This window comes from Neolamprologus multifasciatus, chromosome 7 (assembly GCF_963576455.1).
Source record: "Neolamprologus multifasciatus chromosome 7, fNeoMul1.2, whole genome shotgun sequence".
In the NCBI taxonomy this organism is placed as follows: Eukaryota; Metazoa; Chordata; class Actinopteri; order Cichliformes; family Cichlidae; genus Neolamprologus; species Neolamprologus multifasciatus.
Genome location: NC_140445.1, coordinates 8601630 through 8627785, shown reverse-complemented (window position 1 = coordinate 8627785; position 26156 = coordinate 8601630). Strand labels below are relative to the sequence as shown.

The 26156-nt window shown below is 39.7% G+C and overlaps 1 protein-coding gene across 2 annotated transcripts; it reads left to right on the top strand.

Moving 5' to 3' along the window:
- Nucleotides 1-7499: 7499 nt before the first annotated feature.
- On the top strand, nucleotides 7500-26013 carry pdzph1 (PDZ and pleckstrin homology domains 1). 2 transcript variants are annotated; one of them, XM_085165817.1, is made up of 13 exons: nucleotides 7540-7950; nucleotides 8612-8715; nucleotides 9228-11468; nucleotides 11562-11723; nucleotides 12095-12256; nucleotides 15009-15110; nucleotides 20435-20545; nucleotides 20650-20828; nucleotides 20913-21070; nucleotides 21201-21243; nucleotides 21410-21596; nucleotides 24669-24804; nucleotides 25229-26013. In XM_085165817.1, exons 2-13 carry the CDS (start codon nucleotides 8655-8657, stop codon nucleotides 25326-25328), a joined length of 3642 nt encoding a protein of 1213 aa, XP_085021943.1. In that variant the 5' UTR covers nucleotides 7540-7950; nucleotides 8612-8654; the 3' UTR covers nucleotides 25329-26013. The 2 variants fall into 2 exon arrangements, with proteins under 2 accessions (XP_085021942.1, XP_085021943.1); XM_085165816.1 differs by having other exon boundaries at nucleotides 7500-7950; nucleotides 20650-21070.
- Nucleotides 26014-26156: the final 143 nt, after the last annotated feature.

Here is a 26156-nt window from a genome sequence, read left to right as displayed (position 1 = left end):
AAGTTACACTTGTGTTTGAATCCTGCAGCTTATCACACATTTGATTTCCATGTGACAACTGCAAGTGTCCAGAGTGAGGACAGACTGAGGGACTCACTGCTGCACATCATCTGTGAGGCTTTGCACCCCTGATGATCCACCAGGACAAACTCAGGAGTGTGTGAGGAAGAGGAGGAGGAAGAGTCAGCAGCAGCTGACAGATGAAGAGAATAGACAGACTGTTCCCTGTTTGTGAAGGACTGCTAGAAAAGTTTAGAATAACTAATTGTCTGTCCTGAATCAGTCTTATTAGGTAATGTTCAAATAATTTTATCATTCCAGTGTTTTCAGTGTGGGAGAAAGTACTCAGGGCCTTCAAGTTACACACTATGAAAGGCAGCAACAAGTTTAATATTCAGAAACCTAAAGTATGTATCAGCAGCAGAATGGACCTAAAAATAAATGTTTGTTTCAGTTCTATGAAGCTTTGAGTATTTTGGATTAGTAGTTCTGCTGTGTTTGTTGCATCCTATTGCTGTAATTGTTTATATGCTTTATATATTCTGAGGTAAGTTGATCTATAGTGCTACATCATATTCTATAAGGATGTTATGTGTTTGTATACTTTCTGCCCAGTTTGACCCATTTAGCAGAAGTCAGCCTGTTTAAGGCTCTGATATCTATTCTGTATGACTTAAAGCAGTTATGACATGGTATGATTTTCTCACTCAATACAGGAATATTTAATATATCAGTCTACTCTTCATTTTATCAGAAACAGTTATCACAGCTCGTTCATTTTCTTTTTACACATATATGTAAGCATTGAGCCAAATTTAGTAATGGCAACATATTAAACGAACAATATTTGTCTCTTATATATAATACACCTATATATACACTGTCACAGATACTTGTCTTTGAGTGAAGATTTAAGGTGATAGGAAATATAAATAACTGCAACTTGAATCTTTGATATATATCTCATAATAATCTGACAATAATATAATGTTGGCCATATTATATTTACAGTGAGATGATTTTAGTCTCATGAACAACATTAGCTAATTGTTATTTACTAACTAATCTTGAAATGACTGTTCAGTACAGAAATGAAGCCCAACTATCATGTTTTACAGTCCTGTGGTCTCAGCCTCAGATACTCAACTAATCAAAGTGATGTCAGAACAAAAATTAATGACCAACAAAACATTTTTCTCCTTCATTTATGTCACACGATGCTGTGTGAAATGTTTCTCGCGGTTAGTATCATGGTTGCTAGGCAACCTGAACAGCGCGACGAAGGCTAGACCGTGCCATTTCACACGCCTCTCACTTCCGCACTTCTAGTACTTCTACGCTGTGTCCCATTTCAGGGTCTGCACGCTTGAAGTACGCATTTTAAGTGCGGTTACGTCACCGCCACGTGACGACGGCTGTCCCAATTCGAAGTGTACTTCAAATACATACTCCAAATGCGCCGTCAATTTCCCCAAATATCAAGCGTGGTCCGGTGCACGCTTCGTGGTCCCATATATCCCACAATTCATAGCGCGGCGGTGGGTGTGGATAATTTTGCCGCAAAATACGGCAGAACGTGGCACACAGTGTGACGTCAAAAAATGCGCACACCTTTGACGTTTTTCTCGTCCACACTAAATGCAACAACGGAGTTTTCAAAAATATCCACCCTGGCCGGAGTTTTTAAAAATCTCCGTTTTCAGTGACCAAAAACGCCATTTACTTGTGGACGAAAGGTGCAAACACATAGAAAAATCTGCGTTTTAAAAAATACCTGGGTACGTGTGGACGTAGACGGCGAATTTTAGCCCCACTAAGCGGCGAAGACGTACAGTTATAGGCTGGGGCTACGTGCACTATGCTACTACATACGGTGCATACTAGGGCTGTGTCCCATTTCAGGGTCTGCACGCTTGAAGTACGCGCACTAGGCGTACTACGTACCGTGCGTACTATAAGTACGAGAAGTGCGGAAGTGAGAGGCTTGTGAAATGGGACGGTCTATGCTTCATCGCGCTGTTCAGGTTGCCTAGCAACCATGATACTAACCGCGAGACACGTTACATACAGCTTTGTTTGACAGAAATGAAGGAGAAAAATGTTTTGTTGGCCATTCATTTTTGTTCTGACATCACTTTGATTAGTTGAGTATCTGAGGCTGATCCACAGGACCGTAAAACATGATTGTTGGGCTTCATTTCTGTACTGAACAGTCATTTAAGATTAGCTAGTAAATAATAATTAGTTAATGTTGTTCATGAGACTAAAGTCATCTCACTATGGTAATGTAAATATAATATGGCCAATATTATAGTATTGTCAGATTATTATGATATATATATATATATATATATATATATATATATATATCACTGACTTTCAGCTTGTTGTGTTTGTGGATATATGACTGACTTTAATTATCCATAAAATCATCAGATTCTCTGTAAGATTAAGGTCGACTATATGTATATTTAAAAGTAGAGGCTGTAAAACCAAGTTAATGCTGAAAGTACAAACATCACTAGTGTCACATAACTTTGCCGACATGTGGCCAACAGCAATGTTTTAATGTTCTTCATTATTAAACATTCGCACATGAATAAGTGACGTCATATTCAGTACTTACTTTTGACAGTTCACTCTTCGGCCGCTCCCTTCTTGCGGCAAAATTATCCACACTCACCGCCGCGCTATGAATTGTGGGATATATGGGACCACGAAGCGTGCACCGGACCACGCTTGATATTTGGGGAAATCGACGGCGCATTTGGAGTACACTTCGAATTGGGACAGCCGTCGTCGCGTGGCGGTGACGTAACCGCACTTAAAATGCGTACTTCAAGCGTGCAGACCCTGAAATGGGACACAGCCACAGTTACTGTCCCTCCACACACACTCGGTTCTGCTTCTATGCCCCAGCTTTGTTTACTTTTTCCCACCGAGGCTTCTAGACTTCTGATTGGCCAACATTTCTGCAAGGTTAGGAATATATCGCCACCTGTTGCTTTGGCATGTTCCTAGCAGCGTTTTCCTTTATTTCTGCCTTTACGTGTGGACGGGATTATTTTTTAAAACGAAAATGGAAAATCTCCGTTTTCATAAATACCCGTGTACGTGTGGACGTAGAGTTGGACTCTTTAAACTTACTCGGTGTTGCTTAGCGTGTAGTATATCCCATCGATCGTCATTCATCATCCTGGCTGACGTCAGTCTTTCAGCGTGTCTCTTATCCCCTCGGTGAATGTCGACTCCAGGGATCCAATTAAAGATGGGTTTGTAGCATAAACCTATTCGCTGGAACCTTCAAGACAATTTAACTACACAGCAAAACAAGACACGAGTAGGCAAAGTTCTTTATGTTTCTCGTGCACGGGAGAGAACTGGACAAACACTTGACTCCAGTTGCTCTCGTCCGCTCCCCCATAACACTGCACTTTTATTGAGGTTACATGAATATACATAGGCTCATTAACATATGACGTCATACACACAAAGTGTATGTTGTGTAAGTATGCGTGTGTGTGTGTGTGTGTGTGTGTGTGGGGGGGGGGGGGGGGTCAGAGTGTGACCCCATAAACGACTTCCCTAAACCCTCTACCAACATGACATTGATCATACACCTCTAAGCATATATGAGTAAATATTTCTAAGCATAAATGACAATCAACAATATAAACCTGACAGCTTGTGTGGGTCATCAGAAGTGGCCAAGGGCAAAAAGCCTGCTCTTGGTTTATTCGCTCTCTCTGGGCGCCATCTACCGCTCCACCATTGTGCTGGTTTGTTAGGCTATCTTTTGGTTCTTGCATCCTTATTCAACACCTTGCATGTACTTACCCTCGTCCATGCACTAATGATACCTAACACTTTAACAATTTGCTGCCTGTTCAATTAAATAAACTGGGAAAAGTGTGTGTGTGGACTCTCCTTTGTTTTTTGCCAACTTGAGCAAACTGGTAACAGTAGGAAACAAACATAATGACTCCTTTTGAGCATTTTGATTCAGATTGATCACCTTTTGCAAGAATGACGGAGAGTAGCAGTTGCCCTGCAATCTTTAGTACTCCCCAGTAAAGACATGGGAGAACACAAAGTTCCCCACTCAGTTTTTATTTCCCACGCATATCCACAATCTTGTCCTTCACTTCTTTATGGCTGGTTGTGGAGCGCTCTCTGCCAAGCTCATCGCTGGGCATCTTGTCACACTCTTGTCTATGGATCCACACTTACTATCAGAGGATAGGTAGTTATTTATTTCTGACAGATGTACCACCCTCCTAATTGGCACTGCTTCCCGAAACAGAGCACCCCGCCTGCTCTATCTCCTAAGCCACAGCTACCCAGATCAAGTGGACAAGTGGGAAGTAGATACAGTCCCAACCAAAAATGTAAGGCCACCTGAAAAATGGCAACAACAACAACAAAAAATAATCATATTTTGGAGCATTGGATCTTAACAATGTTCCAAGTAGAGCTTCAACATGTAACAAGAAGAAATGGGAGTGAGACAAAACATTTTTTTGAGCATGCAATTTATTGAAAACAACAACTTAGGCCAGGGAGCCCAACATATTATTTGAAATCTGAAGACAAGGCACTCTAACAGTAGCTCATGGTAATATCTAAAAGGTTCGGTGCCTAATTTGTCAAGGAGTAGCTACAAGAAGGCAGAGGAGACGGGCACATCAGCAAAGCAACAGCTGCACTCTGAGCTGGTGAGAGATGGTTATCGCAAAGGAGCAGAGAAGGATTGGTGGATTTTGGGTACTACCGGCCCAGTAATTATGTTTTCCTTTTAATATATCATGTTCAAGATTTATATTAAGTCTTATGAGTTCGATATTGCTTCCATAGTACTGTCGGGTGAAAAGGGGTGGTTTACTTCATTTTTAGCAGAATCATCATCATTATATCAGAATCATTTAATAAGCATTGCATTAAACATTGATTGAAGCTATTGACATTACATTTAACCTTTGTATTACAGTGATTGTTATAACCTGGTGTTAATCTTTTATTTACAGGTGTCAGAATAATTATATGATCTCTCTTTGCAGGTGTAAACATGATCACCTTATACATATGGCAGTTTGTTGCTTATTATAGAGTTGTGCCCGAGGTAATAAGGGTCAAAAACTTCAGTCAGCGCTATGACTGGCTGATCCATGGTGTGAGATGACTTTGGGCCCAGGAGGTTGCACGCGCTTACATAACACTGATATTATGTGATACTTTGTGATTTTTTATTCAGTTATATCTTTTTATTAAGTTTTTAAGTAATGGTAGTTCATTAAACCAACATGCATTTAATATTGTATCCCTGACTCAGCGTATTATATACAGGTCAACTTGATCATTTGGAAAACCTTGCAGCTGTAATGTTGTGTCTCCGTAGGGGACAGTCCGCTCCAAGGAGAGGCGCTGGAGCCAGTGTCTGTCCTCGAGACGAAGAGAATGTTTTTCTTGATGTGTCTAAAGTTGTCAATATTGACTGTATTGTACTATCTGTACGCATGAGGGGGCGTTCTAATACCCTGATTTTCATAAAACAATGAGTGTGTGGAGTTTGTATTGAGATCTGATGCTGTTTGATGTATGGTGTCCATCTCCCACGCGTGTGTTCATTAAATCATCGTTTGACTTGACCCGGCCGGACCAGTGTGGTTATTTTGGGTTTTCCTCCTGTATCCCTCCTCAATATTTGAATCCGTAACAGTACCCTTGAGTTTGTTATCTTACCTTCTACTCTTCTTCTTAGTTATTCTCCCTGCTTTTGTTAGGTCCTGTAGTCTGGTTTTAGGACAGGCTGATTATATTAAATTACAATATTCCAGTCTATAAATAATAAATGCATGAACTAGTTTTTGATCATCACTCTGAGACAGGATGTTTTCTTGCGCAAAATCAAGAAATCAGTCCTACAGTGTTTGTTTAATAATGTTGAATTTTGACCAGGCATCCCCAAATACAGCAAGGTCCAGAACCAGCTCTCCATTTAAATAGGGAGCTGGATAAGCTTGCTACTGGAAGTAATTCTATCCAGATTAAGCATCTGGTTAGACATAATATTTCTAATATTTTTAGGGCAGACTACAATAATTTCAGTTTTTGTCAGGGTCCTGGGTCGGAGCGACCCAGGGTCCCCGAGCAGTTATGAATTATATTGTGATATGTATTTGTAATTCTATGCTTCTGTTCGGTGTTCCACTTATTGTATGTGTAGGCGTGTGTGTGTGTGTATGTGTGCGTATATATGTGTGTGGATGTCAAGCACCTGCAGGCCCGATGGGCGTGGTCCTGCTAGAGGATTGGCCACGCCTGACGCCCCACACACACCTGCTGCTGATCAGGCTCGTCGGGGGAGCCATTTAGGAGACTGATGGAGCTCCCACCGACGCGGGATCATTGCGTGAGACTCCACGTTACTAATCCAGTTTAGGTTTAGTCCTTGAGTGCATGCCTGCTATAGTTAAGTGTCCTGACAGCTGCCGCTATTGTTTCCTGCAGGAGAAACGTGGGAAGCCGGGAGAGCAGCGAGTGCAGACACACAGGAGCAGAGAGCACAAGGAGGGCACGACACGGAAGTCACGGGAGAGCACGGGGATTTATTGTTGTTGGTTTCCTTACACTGTAAATAAACACACTGTTTACACACAGAGCTCCGCGCCTGGGTCCTCCTTCCCTACACCCCCACGGTTTGCCCTGCCAAACTGTGACAGTTTTATTTAAATTTAGAAGAAGGAGATTAGAGGTAAGTCAGGTATAATGTCTTTAAGACATTCCTGCACTTTAAGTAATTGGTCTCTGTCATCTGGCTTCATTGACAGAGAGAGCTTCATCTACAACTGCCTAAGGGAAACACATAATCTAAACAGAATTGTAAACCTGTGGATCCTGAGGAATTTCATAATTAACCTTTGTGTGTGACGAAGGCTCCATATTTCCAGCCATCGATCCATTCTCTTCTGATTATCCTTCAAGGTCACGGGGGGCTACAATAGGATGAGAGGCAGGGTACACCCCAGACAGGTCACTAATCTGACCCAGGGCTAACAAAGAGAGACAGCCAATTATTCACACTCACATTCACACCTTTGGACACTTAGAATAACCAATTAACCTAACCCCATTAATTCCATGTCTGTGTAAGGAAGCCAGATTTACCTTTTGGAATGTTTTATAAAGTAAAAAGCAAAGGTTGCATGCTTGTATTGTCTGGTCTCCTTACCCGAAGTGGAAGCTGCTCTGACCTGGTTCCTTTCTCTCCAACTGATCTAAAATCTGTAGCCCATCTTCAGTTTGTTTAGAATGCAGCAACTAAGGTCTATTGTCACCATTCTTGTTGACCTTTGTTGAAATTCAGAATTGAATTTAAAATTCTTTTAATTACAACTAATGTCCTACATGACTCCTGCTAATATAACTGTTCTGTTATGATCCTATTTCTCTTTAGAGGCATCCATACTTATGAGGTTTAGCACCTTCATCAAAAAGGCAATAGTCTTTTTAGTGAAACTCAACATTTTGTTTTGGCTCTGCAAAGTGTAATATAAACATTAAGAGAAAGTAAATAATTGCCGGAATTGTTGAGCAAAAGGGAGGTAGTTATTCACAGTTGGTATTGTGAAAAAAGGACAGAGAGAGATGGGGGTGAATGCTTTTTAAACATGTAGGAAAAAATGTGCATCATGTGCTTCATCTCCTTTCATTGACCAGTGAAAAAGTATAGCTGAATAAGCAGGCTTAGTACTGCATCATCAGTGGCTGACAAGATTAAGCGTAATAAGCTGCTTAGTATCAAGAATAGAAACAATAAGAACTGGAACAGTCTGAGAGACGCAGACAATGTAGACAGTGGAAAAGAAGCAGCTATTTGCCGGCTGTCTGTCTATCTTTTCATGTCTACCACATAAAGGTTTGATAGCAGTCATTAGGATATCACATCAATAGGTAAGTCAGATGTTTTTCTATTTTTAAAAGAAATTGTGGAAATAAGTTTACTTGGTCAACATGATCCCTATAGAGCAAAGCTTTCTAACATTAAACATAGTAACCTAACAGCTCTAATTTTCACATTTGAATAAGTAACATGTCTGACTTTACTGACATTATTGTCTTTTATTGAAAATCATCTCTTGTCTTTCTCAGAAAAACAAAACAAAACAAAACAAAACCAGGTGTCAGCTCTAAGTTGTTAACACAATTTGATGTTTTAATTGTTTATAGATGGTGCTCATTCAGACAAAAGGAGGTTTTTTTGTTTTGTTTTGTTTGCTTCTGACCAGCCCCTTAAGCAGGAAACTGTTTGATGCACATGTTAACTGAGTTGCACAGGATTATGTACCAGTGCATAAACTTTCTGTACATAACTGGATATTGCCAGGTTATAATTTTTCCTTTTGTATCAGTTTGTTCAACAGAGATTAGACATTTCAATAATTACTAGTGTTTGTATTTTTAAAAAATGGTGATAAATACTGAGAATTAAGCATCTTAATGATTTACATTTTCTGTTTCTTTAATAATTGATTTCATGTCAGTGTAAAAAATATTGAGCCAAAATGTGTACATATACCCATAAAAAATACAACACTTGTTCGTCTTCGTTCAGTGTTACGTTTCCCAGCGGATGTGAGACTGTGGTGGATTTCAGAATGAGCAAGAGGGGGAGGAGGAGAAATAGCAAGAGGAGGAAGAGCTCCAGCAGCAACAAACGTGAGTTGGAGCTTGGGAGGACGCAGTGCGGTTAATCTTGTGCTTAGCTGAATCACATTTTTCCCCACACGTGCATACAATGTGCAAGTACTTCTTGAGACTGGTAGAGGACTAATAACAGCTTCATAATAGTGGGTTTTATGGCATAACTAGTATAATGTTGAATCCTAATGGGCTTTTAACTTTATGGAGAAAAAAGTTAAAATAAACAAGCAAAAGTATTGATCAGTACTTAAACCTCAATGCACAAGGTATCCAACAATCAAGCAACCCCGGAATGAAATTCAACAGTTCCAAAGTAACTTTGTAGTGTTGGGAAAATTGTGTTATATCATTTTATTTATGTAGCACTAACTCACAACAACATTTGAATTTAGGAGCTTTATATTGTTACAGTAAAGGGCCTACAATATTAGAAAGAAACCAGAACAAACTATGAGTAAGCACTATAATACTTGTACTGTCAAACATCCTCTAATATAATTATTTCACTATTTTGCTTTTTCTTTCAGAGAGTATCTCACCATACATCTTTAAAAAGCAGAACAAAAGCACTGTCTGCACCAAAGATGACATTGTTGAAAAGGGAGAAACAGACTCTTTTCGAAAGGAAAATGTACTGTCAAGATCTGAAGATGAGGAAAAATACAACAATCCTGAACCCAAGGAGAAAAGATTTAAGCAAGATTATCACTTGAATTCATTTGCACACCAAAAGAGTATTTATACCAAAACAACAACGGACGAGAAGAACGGAGTGAAAATAGTAACCTCAGTTTCTGTAACAGGAGATTCATCACCAAATATTACGTTTCAGCAGTCACAAGAACCCTTATCTGAAAATCAAATCCACTCACCAATTCCAGTTACTAACATCCTGAATATTAACTGCACTGGATCACATTTAAAACTTCAGCTTAATACATCTGGCAACAAGACCACACTTGTTTTCATGAATAAAAGCTGGTCCAGTACTGAGGTTTTTAAGAGCAAATGTGAGGAGACATGGATGCCAGACAATGAGTCTTCTGAACAACCATTGGATAATGTCACTGATGAGGAAAAAAATCACAACAATAATGACAAAGATCACACTGGAACCACAAGTAAACAAACTGAGCCTTATTGTGATTCAAAATGTGCCAGATCTGCAAATATATGGGACAGTCCAGACTGCAGTCAATGCTGTAGTGATGACAAACAACAAGGATCGGGAGACTTTAAACTGGCAGATCATCTATCAAGCCCACCGCTGCTGTTAAATATTAAACCTCAAGGAAAGAGGCAAAGTTTTCATACAAGTCTCAGTTCTGGTGATGAGTTCTGGCACATCCCCCCACCCCAAGAGTTTGCAGATATTAAAAACAATAGTTTAGAAGGTCTGACGCAAGACTTAGCTTCTTGTAGAATCAACACTTCTAGTCCAGCTGTTGATAAACGAGGAGACTTGCATTTGACCTCCACTGAGGAACTTAAATGTCTATATTGTGCACAAGAAGAAGAAAGAGGGGGGCTGCCACCTTCTTTTGATGAGTTATCACAATCTGACAATTATGACCCTGTGTTCACGAGACCCTTGATGTCTACCAACAGGTCTAGCTTCATGAAAGACTTCATCAATAGTCAGAAAAGAAAATCCTGGATTAGAAATAATAGTATTGCCACCGTCGAACACAAAGTATGTTCATTACCCAAGAAAAGACGTCAAACATTTCCTGGGATGTCACAGGGTCTAGGACTGATGCAAGAAGATCTCCAGCTACATTACAGAGAATCTTTTTCCTCTTTGGTCATGTGCTCACTTCCCCTCCAGACAGAGAGGCTGGAGAGGACTGAAAAGGGCGATGACAGGTTATCTGCATTTGGATTAGAAAATGATACATTTTCACAAACCAAAGGGAGTTTAAAACAAGTCTCGGAAATTCTAGACAGCCATGACAGAGCACAGCCATTTCTCAGTCCATTCTATGTGACTGGTTCTGAGATTAATCCTGAAATCATCATGAACACTGAACACTGTCAAAGACATGACTTCAACAGTCAACATGATACTAACTTGAGCATTTATAAGGATATGGAAAGTCTAGACACTGACGATTGTGAATATACTGTTGATCAATGTGAAGTAGCAGACAGTGGATTTGAACAAGAATTTGGAGAAGGAGAATATCACAGTCCAGAGCCCCTTACAGAAGAGCTAACTCGAAGAGCCTTTTCTATACAAGTCATCCCTCCATCCTGCAGTGGCTCAGAGGAACATATGCTACAGAGTCACCCAGAAATACTATCTGCAAACAATGAGGTTAAAAACGCAAACCAGAAGGATTCAGTCTCTTTTTTACCCGGATATAGCAAGTTCTCAGTTCAGACAATAACAGATGGCGCATTTGAGCCAAGTCTCTTGCAGAGGGACTCACAATTATCCCTGGATAGTTGTCTAAAGAGGGATTTTAGAAATGCTGTGGACGACCCATGCATGTCCCTCTTGCAGGACTTACATGTAGAATCATTAAACTTAAATGAGGTGACAGAGGACATTAAACCTAAACCAACTAGTGAAAACACGGAAGGTACCGACCCTATTCTCCCACTGATAAATGAGGGGACAGATTATCTGGAACTCGACACAGAAAATTCAAGACAACCTGCAAGCATATCATCAGGTCCAGTAAAAGATTTTAAAGACACAGAGGTCCTTGCAAAAGAGACGCTTAGTAAAACTAACAGGACCGAAAAACAGATTGTATCTAAATGTAAGTTATTTCAATTCATATTCATTTAAATTTGTTTCAGCCAATTAGTTATGTAAAACTCACCTATTTGTGATTCTTCATGACCATTCCCAGCTTCTTTAGAGATCAAGGAGCATCTGAAGCCTGTGGTTCATAAAGATTCGGAAACAAGTGGCTCTGAACACTTGGCTAAAAGGCGAAAGCTCTTCAAAGAGAGCAAGCAGTGGACCTCTGTTGGAGGAAGCTCAATCACCAGTGACATCACAGAGGAATCAGGTGACTTTGATGGAAAGCTTGAACAAATGTCAGGGAAAAAATGTCATAAAGAGTAAGTTTAGTGATTCAATTTGATCTGCCAGTCCAGTAAGTGGTGCAAGCAGAGTGCTGTATTATCTGTTTATTATCCATAAAAAGTGACTGGACTTTAAGTTTTGTGAAGATGTTTCACGTCTCATCTGCGAGGTTTCTTCAGTTTTATACAACCAAATGGTGGACAGGTATTCAAACCCTTAAGTCGCTTTCTTTCCAAGCTCCTTAGACTTCTTTGCTGATTTGACAACTGCAGATATAGAAATGCATCTATATGTAATGAATTGTGCTGTTTAGTGGTTTGTTTGTTTGATTTGTGTCTTTCTTTGTTTTGCTAGTGTCAGAGGACACGCGTTCTATGGACATAGCATTTCAAGAAAATGAAGACAGGGGCTTTTATACAGAAACATTCCACTCATCAGCATGGATTTTTCAAGGAGATAATGTAGGCTCTGGGGGAATTCGTACCAGCCTAACCACCAGAACTTGTGCCGTCTCAAGTAAGCTGTAGCTTTTGTGTTTTTACAAAAAAGTTAACTTTATTTAATTTGACAACAGTAACAGGTCATTTAGTACTGAATTACTGTGAATTTAATTTAGCACTACCAGTCAAAGGTTTTAGAACACCCCAATTTTTCCAGTTATTTATTGCAGTTCAAGTAGTTCTACTCCAATGAATAGCTTGAAATGGTACAAAGGTACGTGGTGAACTGCCAGAGGTTAAAAAAAAAGGTAAGGTTACCCAAAACTGAAAAAAGTACAGCTGTCCAGCAGCAATGGAGGTTGATCAAGCCTTGAAAGGTGGTGCAACTAATTCCTACAGGTGTTCCAACTTTTCTGGATTACTTACAACCCCCTCTGTCTGCATAACAGCAGTGTAGGAACACACTGTGGTACTGTACCCTCGTCAGCATCAGTTGAACAGCACTGTACTGCAGAAAGTAGTGTGTTGCTAAAAAAAAAAAACAGTGCAAAAAACAACATTGACAATGGAAGAGAGACACACCAGCATAACACTTAAAAATGTACGTCTTCCTACCGATAAATTGCAAAGAAAGTCAAGGTGTCAGTGAGTACAGTGGCACTCATAAACTGGGGCAAACTCTGACAGGAAGAGGTCTGACAGATGCAAAGCCACAACTGAATCAGAGAACTGGTTTCTGAGAGTTAACAGCTTGCGGCACACAGGACAACAGCTTCAAGCACAGCTTAATAGTAACTGTAGTAAGCAATTCTCAGTTTCAACTGTGAAGAAAACCTTCAAGTTGTAGGTTTGACAGGACAAGTTGCAGAAAGAAAGCCCTCGCTAAGACGTCAGAATAAAACAAAGAGGCTTGCCTGGGCCATGAAACGCTGCCACTGGACTACAGAAGACTGGAAAGTGGACTGATGAATCAAAATTTGAAATCTTTGGTTCATCACAAGGAATCTTTGGATGCTGTCAAGTAAGCAAAGGGATGGTTACACATTGTGTGGCATCAACTGTCAAATGTGGAGGAGGAAGTGTGATGGTCTGGGGCTGTTCTGCTGGATCAGTGGGTGGTGACTTGTACAGAGTGAGAGGCACCCTGAACCAAAACGGCTACCACAGCATTCTGCAGCACCATGCAGTACCGTCTGATATGCGCCTAGTTGGTCAAGAGCGCCTCCTACAGCAAGATAATCGCCCAAAAGTCCAAGCAATGCCAGAACTAACTCAGGAAAAAAGAACATGATGGTAAGCTTGAAAACATGGCCAGCACAGTCTCCAGACTTACTATCCATCAAGCTAGTTTGGGATGAACTGGACAGAAGAGCGAAAACAAAGCAACCTACAAGTGCCACACATTTATGGGAACTTCTGCAACAGATATGGGAAGAACGTTTTGAAGAATATTTGATTGCTATTGTAGAAAGAATGCCACGGGTATGTTCAGCTGTTATATCTGCCAAAGGTGGCTACTTTGATGAGTCAAAAGTTTAGAATACATTTCGGTCTATAAATTGATTCCACGATTTCTGTGCTTTGCATTGCTTATTTGTAATATGCTTTCATTTCAGAGTGCAATGAGGCATTAAACTGCATAATTTTCAGTAGAAAACTGGAAAAATTGGGGTGCTCTAAAACGTTTGACCGGTAGTGTACATACAGCGGGTAAAATAAGTATTGAACAAACTAACAATTCTCTAAGTAAATATATTTCTTTCTTTTTAGTAACCTGTCCTGTCTGGAAGTTTTAGCAACCAGATTCATGATCTAAATGCTTTGTTGTGCCAAACACATTTGCTTTGCCAAGAAGAACATACAATTTTGCGTGTGTGTGTCTGTGTGAAACAGAGAGAGAAAGAAAGAATGTGAGTGCCTGTGCATGGGTGTTTGTCATGAAACGTACTTGATAATGAGGGTGAGAGACTGCAACAACGTCCCCTGGGGACGAGAGACAGACAGGGGAAGACCCCACCCAGTCCCCCAAGAGTGTTGAAAATCCAAGGCCAAAGTGTGTTTCCGCCGGTTTAAGGAAGAGGGAAGCCCACAGCTAAAAGGCAGGAGCGCTAAATAACCAGAGGCACTAGGCAGTTGACCCTGGCAGAGGCCGGCCATCCCAGCACAATCCGAGGAAGGGGCCTGGGCGCAATCGGTGGATCCCCAATGCAACAAAGATGTCCAAGCCAACCACAGACCACAGCCCCAAGGCAGCAGGTCAGCAATCACACCAAATCGCCCAGCCAGGCACCCTAGAGCCAGCAAATGCCCATATCCTGTGGGTGGGGGCAGCAACAACCAGTGGTTGCTCATGAAGCTGCACAATGACAGATAACCATCCACATCCACCCTGCCCTCCGAAGTGCAGATGAATGGATGATCCCCAGAGCCAACAGCAACCCTGGGATGCAGTTGGCTTGACCCTGGAACACCAGCCAACCTCTGCCCCAGACAAGGTGCAGGAAACACGGGTGTATGAAGACCTGCCTGCTCCTATCTCTGCTTGTCAGTGTTGAACGTGGCCCGTTGGGTGTATGCGTTGGGGTGTGAATTGTAAATAGTGAGTATGACTGTGTAAAAACTAGAGTGCTATTAAAATGACGATTTTGTGTCATTTTCTCATTATTACACATAAATTAATTTATATACATATTTGGTTTGATTGTGTACATTGGATATTTACCTAGAAAATTGGTGATGAGTTCAATACCTTTTTTTACCTGCTGTGCATATGTACATTTTGCTGCTCTTGTTAAACATCTCTTTCATCATCTTCAAACATCTTCCAGTTCGAGAGAGGACTGTTAAGATCAGCAAAGGGACAGGAGAATATCCCTGGGGCTTTCGAATACAGTTTTCTAAACCCATTGTGGTCACAGAGGTTGACACAAGTAAGTAAATTTCTATATCATAGTGCTGACTCAACAGGGTGTTCAACTGCTTTGTAGTTGTTATTTTGCGTGTTTTTTTTATTTGCTGGAATTTAAGCATTGCAAAAGTAACCATGATGCAAATGTAATTACACATTTCGTGGACCCCCTGTTTATCCTCTACCTAATCACACGAGCCAAGGTCTGAAAACAGGTATGGGCCACAATCAGGGTTTCAGGTGAATCCATTGTGAGATCTAGCCCCAACCTATCATGTGATTTCCTGAGGTCAAATGGCCCAGGATGTGAGTGGGCGTTTAGGCGTCTGGGAAGGGATCTCGAAACTGGATTATAGATGGCAGACAGTTGGTGTTGTAAGGCACCGCCTCTGTTCAAAGAAGGTCATTTACAGTGAACATAGATGGCTTCTTTCACTCCTCATTCAAACCATCTGTCTTCTCTGTCCAAAATGGGAACATTGGCATCTTCAAAAGAGCGATCTTTGTCCTTTAGATGCAGATGGACAGCTGAGTCTTGTCCCATCAAGGTGGCTCTTCTATGTTGTGCCATGCATTTATGGAGTGGCTGTTTGGTTTCTTCATTGTAGAGGTCTGAGTATTGCTGCACTGTACAGCATACACTACATTGTTAAGGTTGTGTATGGGAGTTTTGTCCTTGGAATGAATCAGTTTTTGTCTGAGTGTGAGGCTGGGTCTGAAGTACACTGGGATGTCATGCTTGGAGAAGACTCTCCTGAGTTTCTCTGATAAACCTGCTACATAAGAGATGACAAAATTGTTCTGCTTGTCCTGATTCTCCCTAGTTGTGTCTGACCTTCTGTTCTGTGCATCTTTGCTGATTTGTTGAAAGCCCAGTTAGGAGAACCACATGTTTTAAGAGCTTTCTTTACATGTGTGTTTTACCCCCTTTTCACTTCTGGCTTAGAGGGAACATTTTCTGCCCGGTGTTGTAGGGTCCTGATTACTCCAAGCTTGTGTTCCAGAGGGTTTAAGTTTAAAGATATAATTCATCCACTGTTGTCTTCTTCAATGCCATGTGGCAACAGTGCAGAGCAGCTACCTGAACTCTAGTCTTGTTACTTCTTGGTGGGCTCTTTAACATTTTGAAAATAACCCAATTGAGTCTAATAATAGATTAAATGTCATGTTGACGCTCATTTTTAGTATCTACTTGGGTGTTAAGACCACCTATAATAATTATTTTATCTGACCTAAACTCTAAATCAGATAAAAAGGCAGAGAAATCATCAACTCTGAGTGAGAATGGACAACAGACAACAACAAATATTTTTATGTATAAATATTTTTTTTGTTTTCAGTATCAGTTTTGGTTTGTTTTTTGTCTGTTTGGGAGCTGACACAGTCTCTAAGTCTACACAGCCAGTGATGAGAGGTGTGTAAGATTGCAACTCTGCTTCCTGGTCCCAACTTTGGATAGTCACATTTTGGGGGAGTGGTTTATAAAATTGGCCAGATCTCTAGAAATGAAGCCCATCCATGAGCTGCTCGATCCAAAGTGGGATAGATGTTTTCTCTCCTAACAAGACTGGGTTTTCTGTAGAAAATTTCCCAATCATTTATAAAGCCCACATCATTTTTGGACACCACTTGCTAAACATGTCATTACTGGTCTGATTGGGGAGGCAACCAAAGAAAACAACTATTATAGTAATGATCAACCTATCACTATTAATTAGCTACATACCACAGACCTTCAAGTTGGCAGTAGTTAAAACTATTACTTAAATAGCCATCACTTGACTGAGCGGTCTTAGCTAATTATAGGGCGATCTCCAACCTTCCTTTTGTCCCAAGAGCAACAACTAACTGATCATCTGCAAAGGAATGGCTTATTTGAAGAGTTTCAGTCCGGTTTCAGAGCTCATCACAGCACAGAAACAGCTTTCGTGAAGGTTACAAATAATCTTCTTATGGCCTCTGACAGTGGACTCATCTTTGTGCTTATCCTGCTAGACCTCAGTTCAGTAGTTGATACGATTGACCACAACCGCCTCTGTTAGTGCGCCCCAGGGCAGCTGTGGCTACAATGTAGCTTGCCATCACCAGTGTGTGAATGTGTGTGTGAATGGGTGGGTGACTGATTGTGTAAAGCGCTTTGGGGTCCTTAGGGACTAGAAAAGCGCTATACAAATACAGGCCATACCATACCATACAACAACAACAACAACAACAACAACAACAACAACAATAATAATAATAAAAATAATAATAACAACAACAACAATATTGTTGCAATTAGAGCATGGTGTAAGAATTACAGGTACTGCGCTGCAGTGGTTTGAACTGTATCTAATACATTTCAATGTGTTCAGGTAAATGGAGAGACCTCACCACACACTAAGATTATGTTTAATTCTGCTATAGGTTAGTGTATAGTTTAGCTCTAAAAATCTTAGAAATATTGAATCCAACTGGATGTTTACTCTTGATAACATGACCTTGGCCTCCAGTAGCACTGTGAGGAGTCTTAGAGTCAATTTTGTCCTTCAATGCACATATAAAACATCACTCTGCAGTTAATCATAATTTATTATTATTCTCAGACTCTCTTGCACTACTTGTCTTTGTCCTGTATTCCTCCCCTCACCACCAAATGGTCGTGGCAGATGGCTGCCCCTTGCTGAGGCTGGTTCTGCTGGCGGTTTCCCCCTATTAAAAGGTAGTTTTACCTTCCCACTGTCACCAAAGCACTTGCTCATGTAGGGCGATTAGATTGTTGGGGTTTCTCTGTTTTCTCTGTATTATTTTAGGGTCCTTACCTCAGAGTATAGAGTGCCCTAAGGCAACTCTTGTTGTGATTTGGCACTAAATAAATAAAATTGAATTGAATTAGGTATAAAACACGAGTTAGTAAAAAACTGCAAATTGATACTTTACTTCTTGTTTTTTTATATACTTTATTTAAGTTAAGTTTTATAATTTTGACATTCATCCACATAAAAAAAAACAAAAAACATAATACCCACTAACAACAACATCTTGGCACAGTGAAACCCTCATATCTGCCCGGTCTGGGGGAGCTCCCCTCCACCTCTTTTTAGGTCCCGTGTCTTCAGGTTTTGTGTTACTGCTGAAGTCCACGTAGCACTTTACAGTCCACCCCTGGTGATGTTCAGAAGGATATTTCCAGTCTATTTTATGAGGTGCCTTCTAAAAGTAGTGGCCACGTCCTTAGCTGGCTTTTCTTCTTCCAGTGGTTGCATGAAAATATTTAGCTAAACTCTGGTTATATAACCCACCACCCATCATCCCACATTGCCACCTTCAACAAATCTCTCCCACTTCCTCCAGTTTTTATGAAATTGGTCCGTTTTGAGGTTCAAAAGAGATGTAAGTTTTTCCATTCTGTATATTTCCTCCATTATTCCTATCCAATCTTTCTTTGTTGGGTGCTCTTTCTCCAGCCACTTCCTGGTAAGAGCTTTTTTACCCACTCCCAACAGGATATTTATCAAATATTTGTCCCTTAAGAAGACTGCTGATAGGATATCGCCCAGATACACAGTACAGAACAAATTTAATTTGAGACCAGTCACCAAGTAAATTGATTTGACAATTTCACCATTTCACTCCAGTATGGTTGGATTACTGGGCATTTCCAAAATATATGAAAGTGATCTGCCATATTTTCCTCACAGTTTCTCCAGCAGCGTCTCTCAGTTGACCAGTTTGTTTGTATTTTATTTTTGGGGTTATAAAAAACCTAATAACATTTTTCCCTTCAGTAACCCGAACTAGTAGTTTTCATCTGTGTTCCACATATATTTAACCAACTTTCCTCTGATATGTTGACTTTAGCCTCCATCTCCAATTTAATTTTAATATAATTGGTTGATTGATCCTTGCGTGATTGTAGGTTCTGATAAAGTTTAGCTATCAATTTATTTTTAATCTTCCCTTTATAAGCTTCTATTATAAGGGGGACTAGGCCTCCACTATGTTCTTCTGTAGTTTTTGTGTTACTGTTGAAATAGGACCTGACTTGGAGATAGCTGAAAAAAAAAATCTTGGTTTTCCAAACCATAGGTGTCTCTTAGTTTTTCAAAACTATGTAATCCTTCTTTTCCTGACAATGAGCAAAATGGTCCAATCCCCCTTGTTAACCAATTTGTATAATGCCCATCTATTTGTGCAGGGACTTCTTGTTTAATATATTCTATATATCAAGTATTCAATCACCCATCCAAATCATTGAATCCCTGTGTTCTACAATCATCTGTAAAATAATGGCTTGCTTCATGAACTCCACTGTAGTACCCTGATAGGATCCAACCTGTACAAGTTCAGTTGTGAAATTTCATTGTTACTAAATATTACACATTCAACTGTTAGTGGTATTATAATAAGTGGAATGGACTGGAAACGACAGTAACAGAACGGGGCCAGTGGATGCTGAGGCACGTGGTGCACAGAGATCACAAACTTCTGTAGAGTTAGTCACTACAGTCCTCCAAGCATCATGTGGCCTTCGGATTAGCTCAAGAGCAGTCATGTAGAGAGCTCATAGAATGGGTGCCCAAGCAGCTACATCCAAGCCTCACAAGACCATGGTCAATACAAAGCCTAAAGCATGGGATTATGTGGTATAAAGACTACTGTCACTGCAGTAGAGCAGTGGAGACATGTTCCCTGGAGTGACTAACCACGATTCTCCTTCTGGCATTCCAATAGACAAGTCTTGGGTTCGGTGGTTGCCAGGAGAAAGTTCCTTGTCTGACTGCATTGTGCCAAGTGCAAAGTTTGTTAGAAGGGAGATTATGGTGTGGGGCTGTTTTTCAAGAGCTATGCTCAGCCCCTTTGGTCCAATGAAAGGGACTCTTAATTCTTCAGCATTGCAAGACATTTTGGAAAATTTCATGCTCTGAACCTTTTGTGAACAGTTGGCCCTTTCCTGTTCCAACATGAATCAGTGTACAAATTAAGGTCCATAAAGACACAGATGAGCCAGTTTGGTGTGATAAAACTTGACTGACCTGCACAGTCCTAAAACACCTTAGGGAGGGAAGACTGTGTGCCAGGTGTTCTTGTCCATATCAGTGTAAAACCTAACAAATATACTTCTAGTAGAATGGTTAAAAAAATTCCCTGCCAGATTTGAAGCTGTTGTAGCCCCAAATGGGCTCAGCCCTCTGTATTTAGAATGGGAAGGCAGATGAGCAAAAATCTAACTCCACAAAAAGTTTGTGTCATACTTGAAAAAATTTCTGTGCACTTATGTACTGTAGGGACTGTGTTTGCTTTTCTGCTTGTCATTACATCGTGTTGTTTCCTTGTTAGTTTAACATTTATTTATTTCTGTTTCAGATGGAGCTGCAGAGGAAGCTGGGTTGATGGTAGGAGACTATGTCCTAGCTGTCAATGGTATTGATGTCACCAGCATTCCTCATTCTGAAGCTGCTGATTTAGCCAGACAAGGTGTGCTGTGCTATAAACAATAAAGCACATTTGTGGAATGGACTCATAAAGAACCAATATGGAGGCTAAATTGCATGGTAACTGTGATATTGTTAATATTATAGGTCCAGATGTTCTGACATTGACTGTTGGTTCAGACATTGCTCGTGGTCCTAACACACCGAGACCAGCCTGTCGTGGTTACCTTCATAAGCGTACTCAGTCTGGTCTGATTAAAGGATGGAGAAAGAGGTGGTTTGTACTGACGCATGACTGCTGCCTTTACTACTACAGACACAAACGGGTAAGCATGATACAGGTCATCAAAATCAAACGGTCCACAAAGACATTTTTGTGTGCTTTTGGCACTACTTCATGGTCATTACAGGATGAAGGCAAAAGGCAGGCACTTTCAGCAATAAAGATGGAAGGGGCTGAGGTGGGACCAGACACTTCACTTGGAAAACCATTTGTGTTTAAGTGTCATCCTCAGTCTGGTTTTCGAGTTTACTTCTTCTGTGCCACTTCCAACCAGGAAATGAAAAGGTAGAAAGACAGATATAACTTTCCAAACCAAACATATTGCAGTCTATATTCTTTATTTCTTCAAAAAGCGAAAGAGAGAAATTGAAATAAAAACCATGTTTAAAATCTTATTTGTCTTGTTGGATTCCAGATGGCTGGAAGCTATGGAGAAAGCTACTCATACCATTACACAAGTAAGTTCTATATTTTCATAAATCAAAGAGGGCTTGTTACAGAAAATGTTCATTTAATTGCATATAACATTTACCTCAGATTGGAGTAAATAGGTCATGTTGTTGATTGTGGTGGCTTACTACCAGTTTGAGCTTAAACTGATCTCAAATAACTCTTATGTTTTAGAACCATGTTTGGGTGGATGTCACTAAACACAACTCTAATCTGCCCCCGCTGGCTGTAAAAAATCCAGACTGTCTTGGATTGCTTCATAAAATGGATAAAAGCAAGGATTCCTGGGTACAGCACTACTGCATCCTGAAGGATGGGTGCCTCTACTTGTACAGTGGCATCCGTGCAACTCACGCACAAGGTACAGCTCTACATCATGTTTTAAACACTGACATGGAACATAGCAGTGGCAGTTCCAGAATTATAGGAAGGGAAAAATATTTCTGAGAAAAATAATGACAGGACTGGTGTTTTATTGATTTTTTTTTTAGCATCTGGTAGGTGGTGCTGTGATGTCTGTCTTTGGTGACAGGGGTTGCTGCAGCACCCGCAGCACCCCTGCTTCTCACAGCCTTGGACAGTTCTGTTAAAATGTTTAATGTTGAAGAAAAAAGGCTGCAAAACATTGACTGTAATTATAAAAAGCTATTTGATGTCATATAAATGTCACAAGCAGAAAATGCCACAAAGTACCAGTGCTGGGCTCTCAACAATAAAACTGAAGTTTGCAATAAGATGTTAACAATCAGTAAAAATTAAGGGTGTACTATCAACTATATCATTTTCAAAGTCAAGATTCCAGAGTTTAAGCTGGTCTTACTTATACAGTGTTGATCAAAAGTTTTAGACCACTTGAAAAATGGCAAAAAACATCATATTTTCCATGGTTGGATCTTAACAAGGTTCCAAGTAAAGCTTCAACATGCAACAAGAAGAAATGGGAGTGAGACAAAACATTTTTCTGAGCATTCAATTTATTGGAAACAACGCTTAAACAGAAACTGGCTGTTTTACATCAAAAGATCAGGACCACACCTTCAAAAAACCCATAACCCCCCAAAAAACAGAAATCAAAGATCCAGACATGAACTCAGTAATGAGTATCTCCGTTATTGTTGATCACTGCAAGAATTTGTTGCGGAATGCTTGATGCAAGCGTTTCCATGAGGTGAGTGGGAACATTTCTCCAAGTGGTGAAGACGGCCGCACAAAGCATCGGCATCTACTGTCTGGAACTGCTGTCCATTTTTGTAAACTTCTCTTGCCTTCTATCCCCAAAGGTTCTCAGTTGGATTAAGATCAAGGGAACACGCAGGATGGTCCAAAAATGTGATGGTATTCTCAACGCCACTAACGTTGGAAACATCCCATGTTTGGTGCTCCCTTGCAAAGTCCAAACAGTCAGTTCTGTGGCGTTCAAGGAGACGAGGCCTTTGAAGATGTTTTTTATTTTTGAAGCCCTTCAGTATCAGATGCAGTCTGATGGTTATCAGGCTGCCGTTGGCACCAGTAACAGCCTTAATTTTGGTCGAGGATCATCCAGTGTCTTGACGGACAGCAAACTGCATCCTCTGGCTCAGTGCTGGTGAAATATTTTTCCGTCATCCACTTGACTTTTTTGTTCCATAACCCTCAGGATCATTTAAGAAATTCCAAATACTGCTTATACTTACTGCATCCCACCTCAGCTGTGATGGTGCGCTGCTTATGTGGTTCAACATAGTGACCAAGTTCAAAAAGGGAAAGTTTGCTTTTCTTGCCTTTGCCATCAAAAAGTCATGACAGACAGACTGACAGAAAATGAAATCCACATTTAATTGTACAGATTTGACCTTTTAATGGTACGTGGTCCTAAATTTTGATCGACTGTAAAACAGCCTGTTTCAGTTTAAGTGTTGTTTTCAATAAATTGTATACTCAAAAAATGTTTTGTCTCACTCCCATTTCTTCTTTTTCCATCTTGAAGCTCTACTTGGAACCTTGTTAAGATCCAACCATGCAAAATATGATTTTTTGCCATTTTTCAAGGGGTCTTAAACTTTTGATCGGGACTGTACTACAGGTGAATTAACAGCTTACTGAGCTTTATGCAATAGCAAATATTTTAGTCTCTGTACACTAAAGGTAATAGTTATAGAAATAGAAATAGAAATTCAGCTTCTTTTCTCAAAATAGAATTACTTTTGTCAAAAGTGTAACTTTATTCTTAAAATGATCAATAATATTCTTTTTTCTTAATGTGGCCCTAGTACTCGTCTGTACATTTAGACTGGTGTTATTGTTACTTATCTGCTCCTCTGTGTATTAGGAATTCAATTGAGTTTTTTAGAGACACTGCTACTGCCCCAGTTCAATTCCAAGCCAATCTCATAGCAAAACTTGATATATTCATTAGAAAAGCAAACTATATTTCTCATTTTCATTAATAGGTTTATTTGTGTCAGTTATCATGACTTTATAACCTATACATTTCTATAGGAGTAAATAAACTGCCACAGGAGTGTTTTAAATTCTGTCTATGAAAAACTCTTTGGTCATGTTTTTCTTGTCCTATTTTATTCCTCTTTTATGTTGGGGAAACAAATAAATCTTCACTCTAAAAAATACTGTTCTCATAAACTTGGTTCATGCTCTTTATCTCAACAAAACACTTGACGGGGAAACGTTAATGTGACACAACAAAAAACATCAGCACTATCATCAGCATAGGCTGTTTCTGATAAGCTGGTAACAGTCAACAAGGCTGATTTTCAGCTCATATATATATATGTGTGCATCCACAGCAAGCGGCAAGTTGGTGACAGCCTATTTCATGAACTGGTGAATCAAAATAAGGATCGAATAAAGGCTCAAAGGAATTCTGTATATTAAATAATGGATCTCTGTGGATTTGTTAGACCCATGTTCAACATGATACAGATGTTCTAAAACAGGTCTGTGTGCAATGGTGAGAAACAATTTATTGTATACACTCTTCTCTAATTGGCCAGAAACTGTGGGACAGAAACATACTTTTTCACCTTGGTCTTATATAAATTATTGTAACAGCCACCGTGGAGCTTTTTTCTTTCTGTTTCATATTAGTTTTATGCCTTACCAGCATAAATGTAATGACATAAATACAATGTAAAATGTCACTAATGTTTATTCCCATTTTTATTTTTTTAGGTAAGAACAAGTAAGCCTATTGGTTATGTCTCACAGTGTTTTGTCCCTTAAAATCTCACTTCAAGTGTCTGCATAACAACTTACCAGTTAAATTAAATTATTTTTATAATAAATGCTGAATGCTGGTTTTGCTCTTTTGATTGACAAAGGAAAGCAAATACATGACCTGCTGCTGCGAATGAATGATCTGGTCTGGTGACCTTCCATAGTGACTACATTTGTGAAAAAAATGGAACATATATTCATCTTATCATCATTTCTTCAGGTGGCATCTACCTTCAGGGTTACATGGTGCGAGAGCAGTCTTATGGAGCCAAGAGTTCAATCATTGAGCTGAAACCTCCATCTGATGAGTTCAGAACTTTCTACCTGTGTGCTGAAAACGCAAATGAAAATAAACGGTGAGGAGCTGACTCTTGTTTTATTCACAGGCTTAGTATGTGAGCTTGTTGGCTGACCAGCATGTCTTCTTAGTACTAGGAACAGCAACCCCTGTGATGTTGCACTTAGTACACCTGTGTCAGTATAAGAGAGCTTTGTATGAGTGCGGTTTAGGTATCAAAAGTGACTGACTTGTAACAGCGTCTTCTATTTGACCCAACAACGCCAGGGACTGTGGTGACGTTCTGTTACTCTATTTGTACACAAAGTCATCTTTCTAGTGTGTTTTTGTTGTGTCTGCTTCTCAGTGTGCTGCTTAAATTAGACGACAATTCCAGGATCTATCAAACTATCTCATACATAAGCTTTTTTAAATGTTTTTTTTTTAAAAAAACAACAGTTGAAAGATGTTGTCATGTTGACGTTTCTGTTTTTTTTTTACAGATGGATTATAGCTATCAAAGCTTCAATAAAGAAGTGGCTGCCTTTACACCAGGCACTTCAGCACTACATGAATGGACCACCAGAAGAGACCAGAATGTGAATGAACATGTGTTTGTAAATACTGACAGAATCTTGTGGATCACTGATTAAGCCTCCTGTTTGCAGACTGCTATACTTTCCATACGTGAGGGACAAGATTATTTATTTGATTTTTCTTTCTTCTCTTTTTTACACTGCTTACTTTCAGCCTCGTTCATTTTTTATAATTCATTGTGGATTTTTGCAATGGGTACTAATTTTTTTATTTGCTTAAAGATCAAGGTTGTATACGCAAACAAATGAGGCGTAAAATTTATACTCTATAAATAAATTTTATTATGATTAAAAAACAGTCACATGGGAAAAGTCAGTACATCGCTAAACGGTTCAAATATCACATCGATCACCTTCATCTGTGTAGACTGTATTAAAAGGATTACATGTTTGTTTCCATTTCCTGTGATGTATTATTTTACCTAACTAATCTTATACCTAAAAATACCTTATACCTTTTCATTGTTTTTAAACAACCATGTTCTTTTCCTTTGAAACCATCCTTCACACGTCCTGTATGCCTGTCTCTATAGACAGCACCAACTACTTAAGAATGCTGAGGATTTTGCAGGACGGTGACATCAGGCTTATAGGCAAAATAATATCTGGATATTAATAAAATTACTTCTGATATTTTTCATTTTCTCAAAGGACATGTAAGTCATTTTATTGTTTTCTGTGTGCACGTATTTCAGTTAAAAAATGTTTTTAGATAGCTTCGTAAAACAATTCACAAGATTAAAATTAACAACAGACTCAGTGAAAACAAAAAGATATTGATTACATCAGTTTAGCTAATTGCCCTCTAATCTTTAGCCATCTTTATACTGTGTTG

Coding starts and splice junctions, on each gene's coding strand:
- pdzph1 (XM_085165816.1), top strand. CDS start 8,655: ATGAGCAAGAGGGGGAGGAGGAGAAATAGCAAGAGGAGGAAGAGCTCC. Junction 11,469..11,561: donor AAAACAGATTGTATCTAAAT/GTAAGTTATTTC, acceptor GACCATTCCCAG/CTTCTTTAGAGATCAAGGAG. Junction 21,597..24,668: donor CCGTGCAACTCACGCACAAG/GTACAGCTCTAC, acceptor TCATTTCTTCAG/GTGGCATCTACCTTCAGGGT.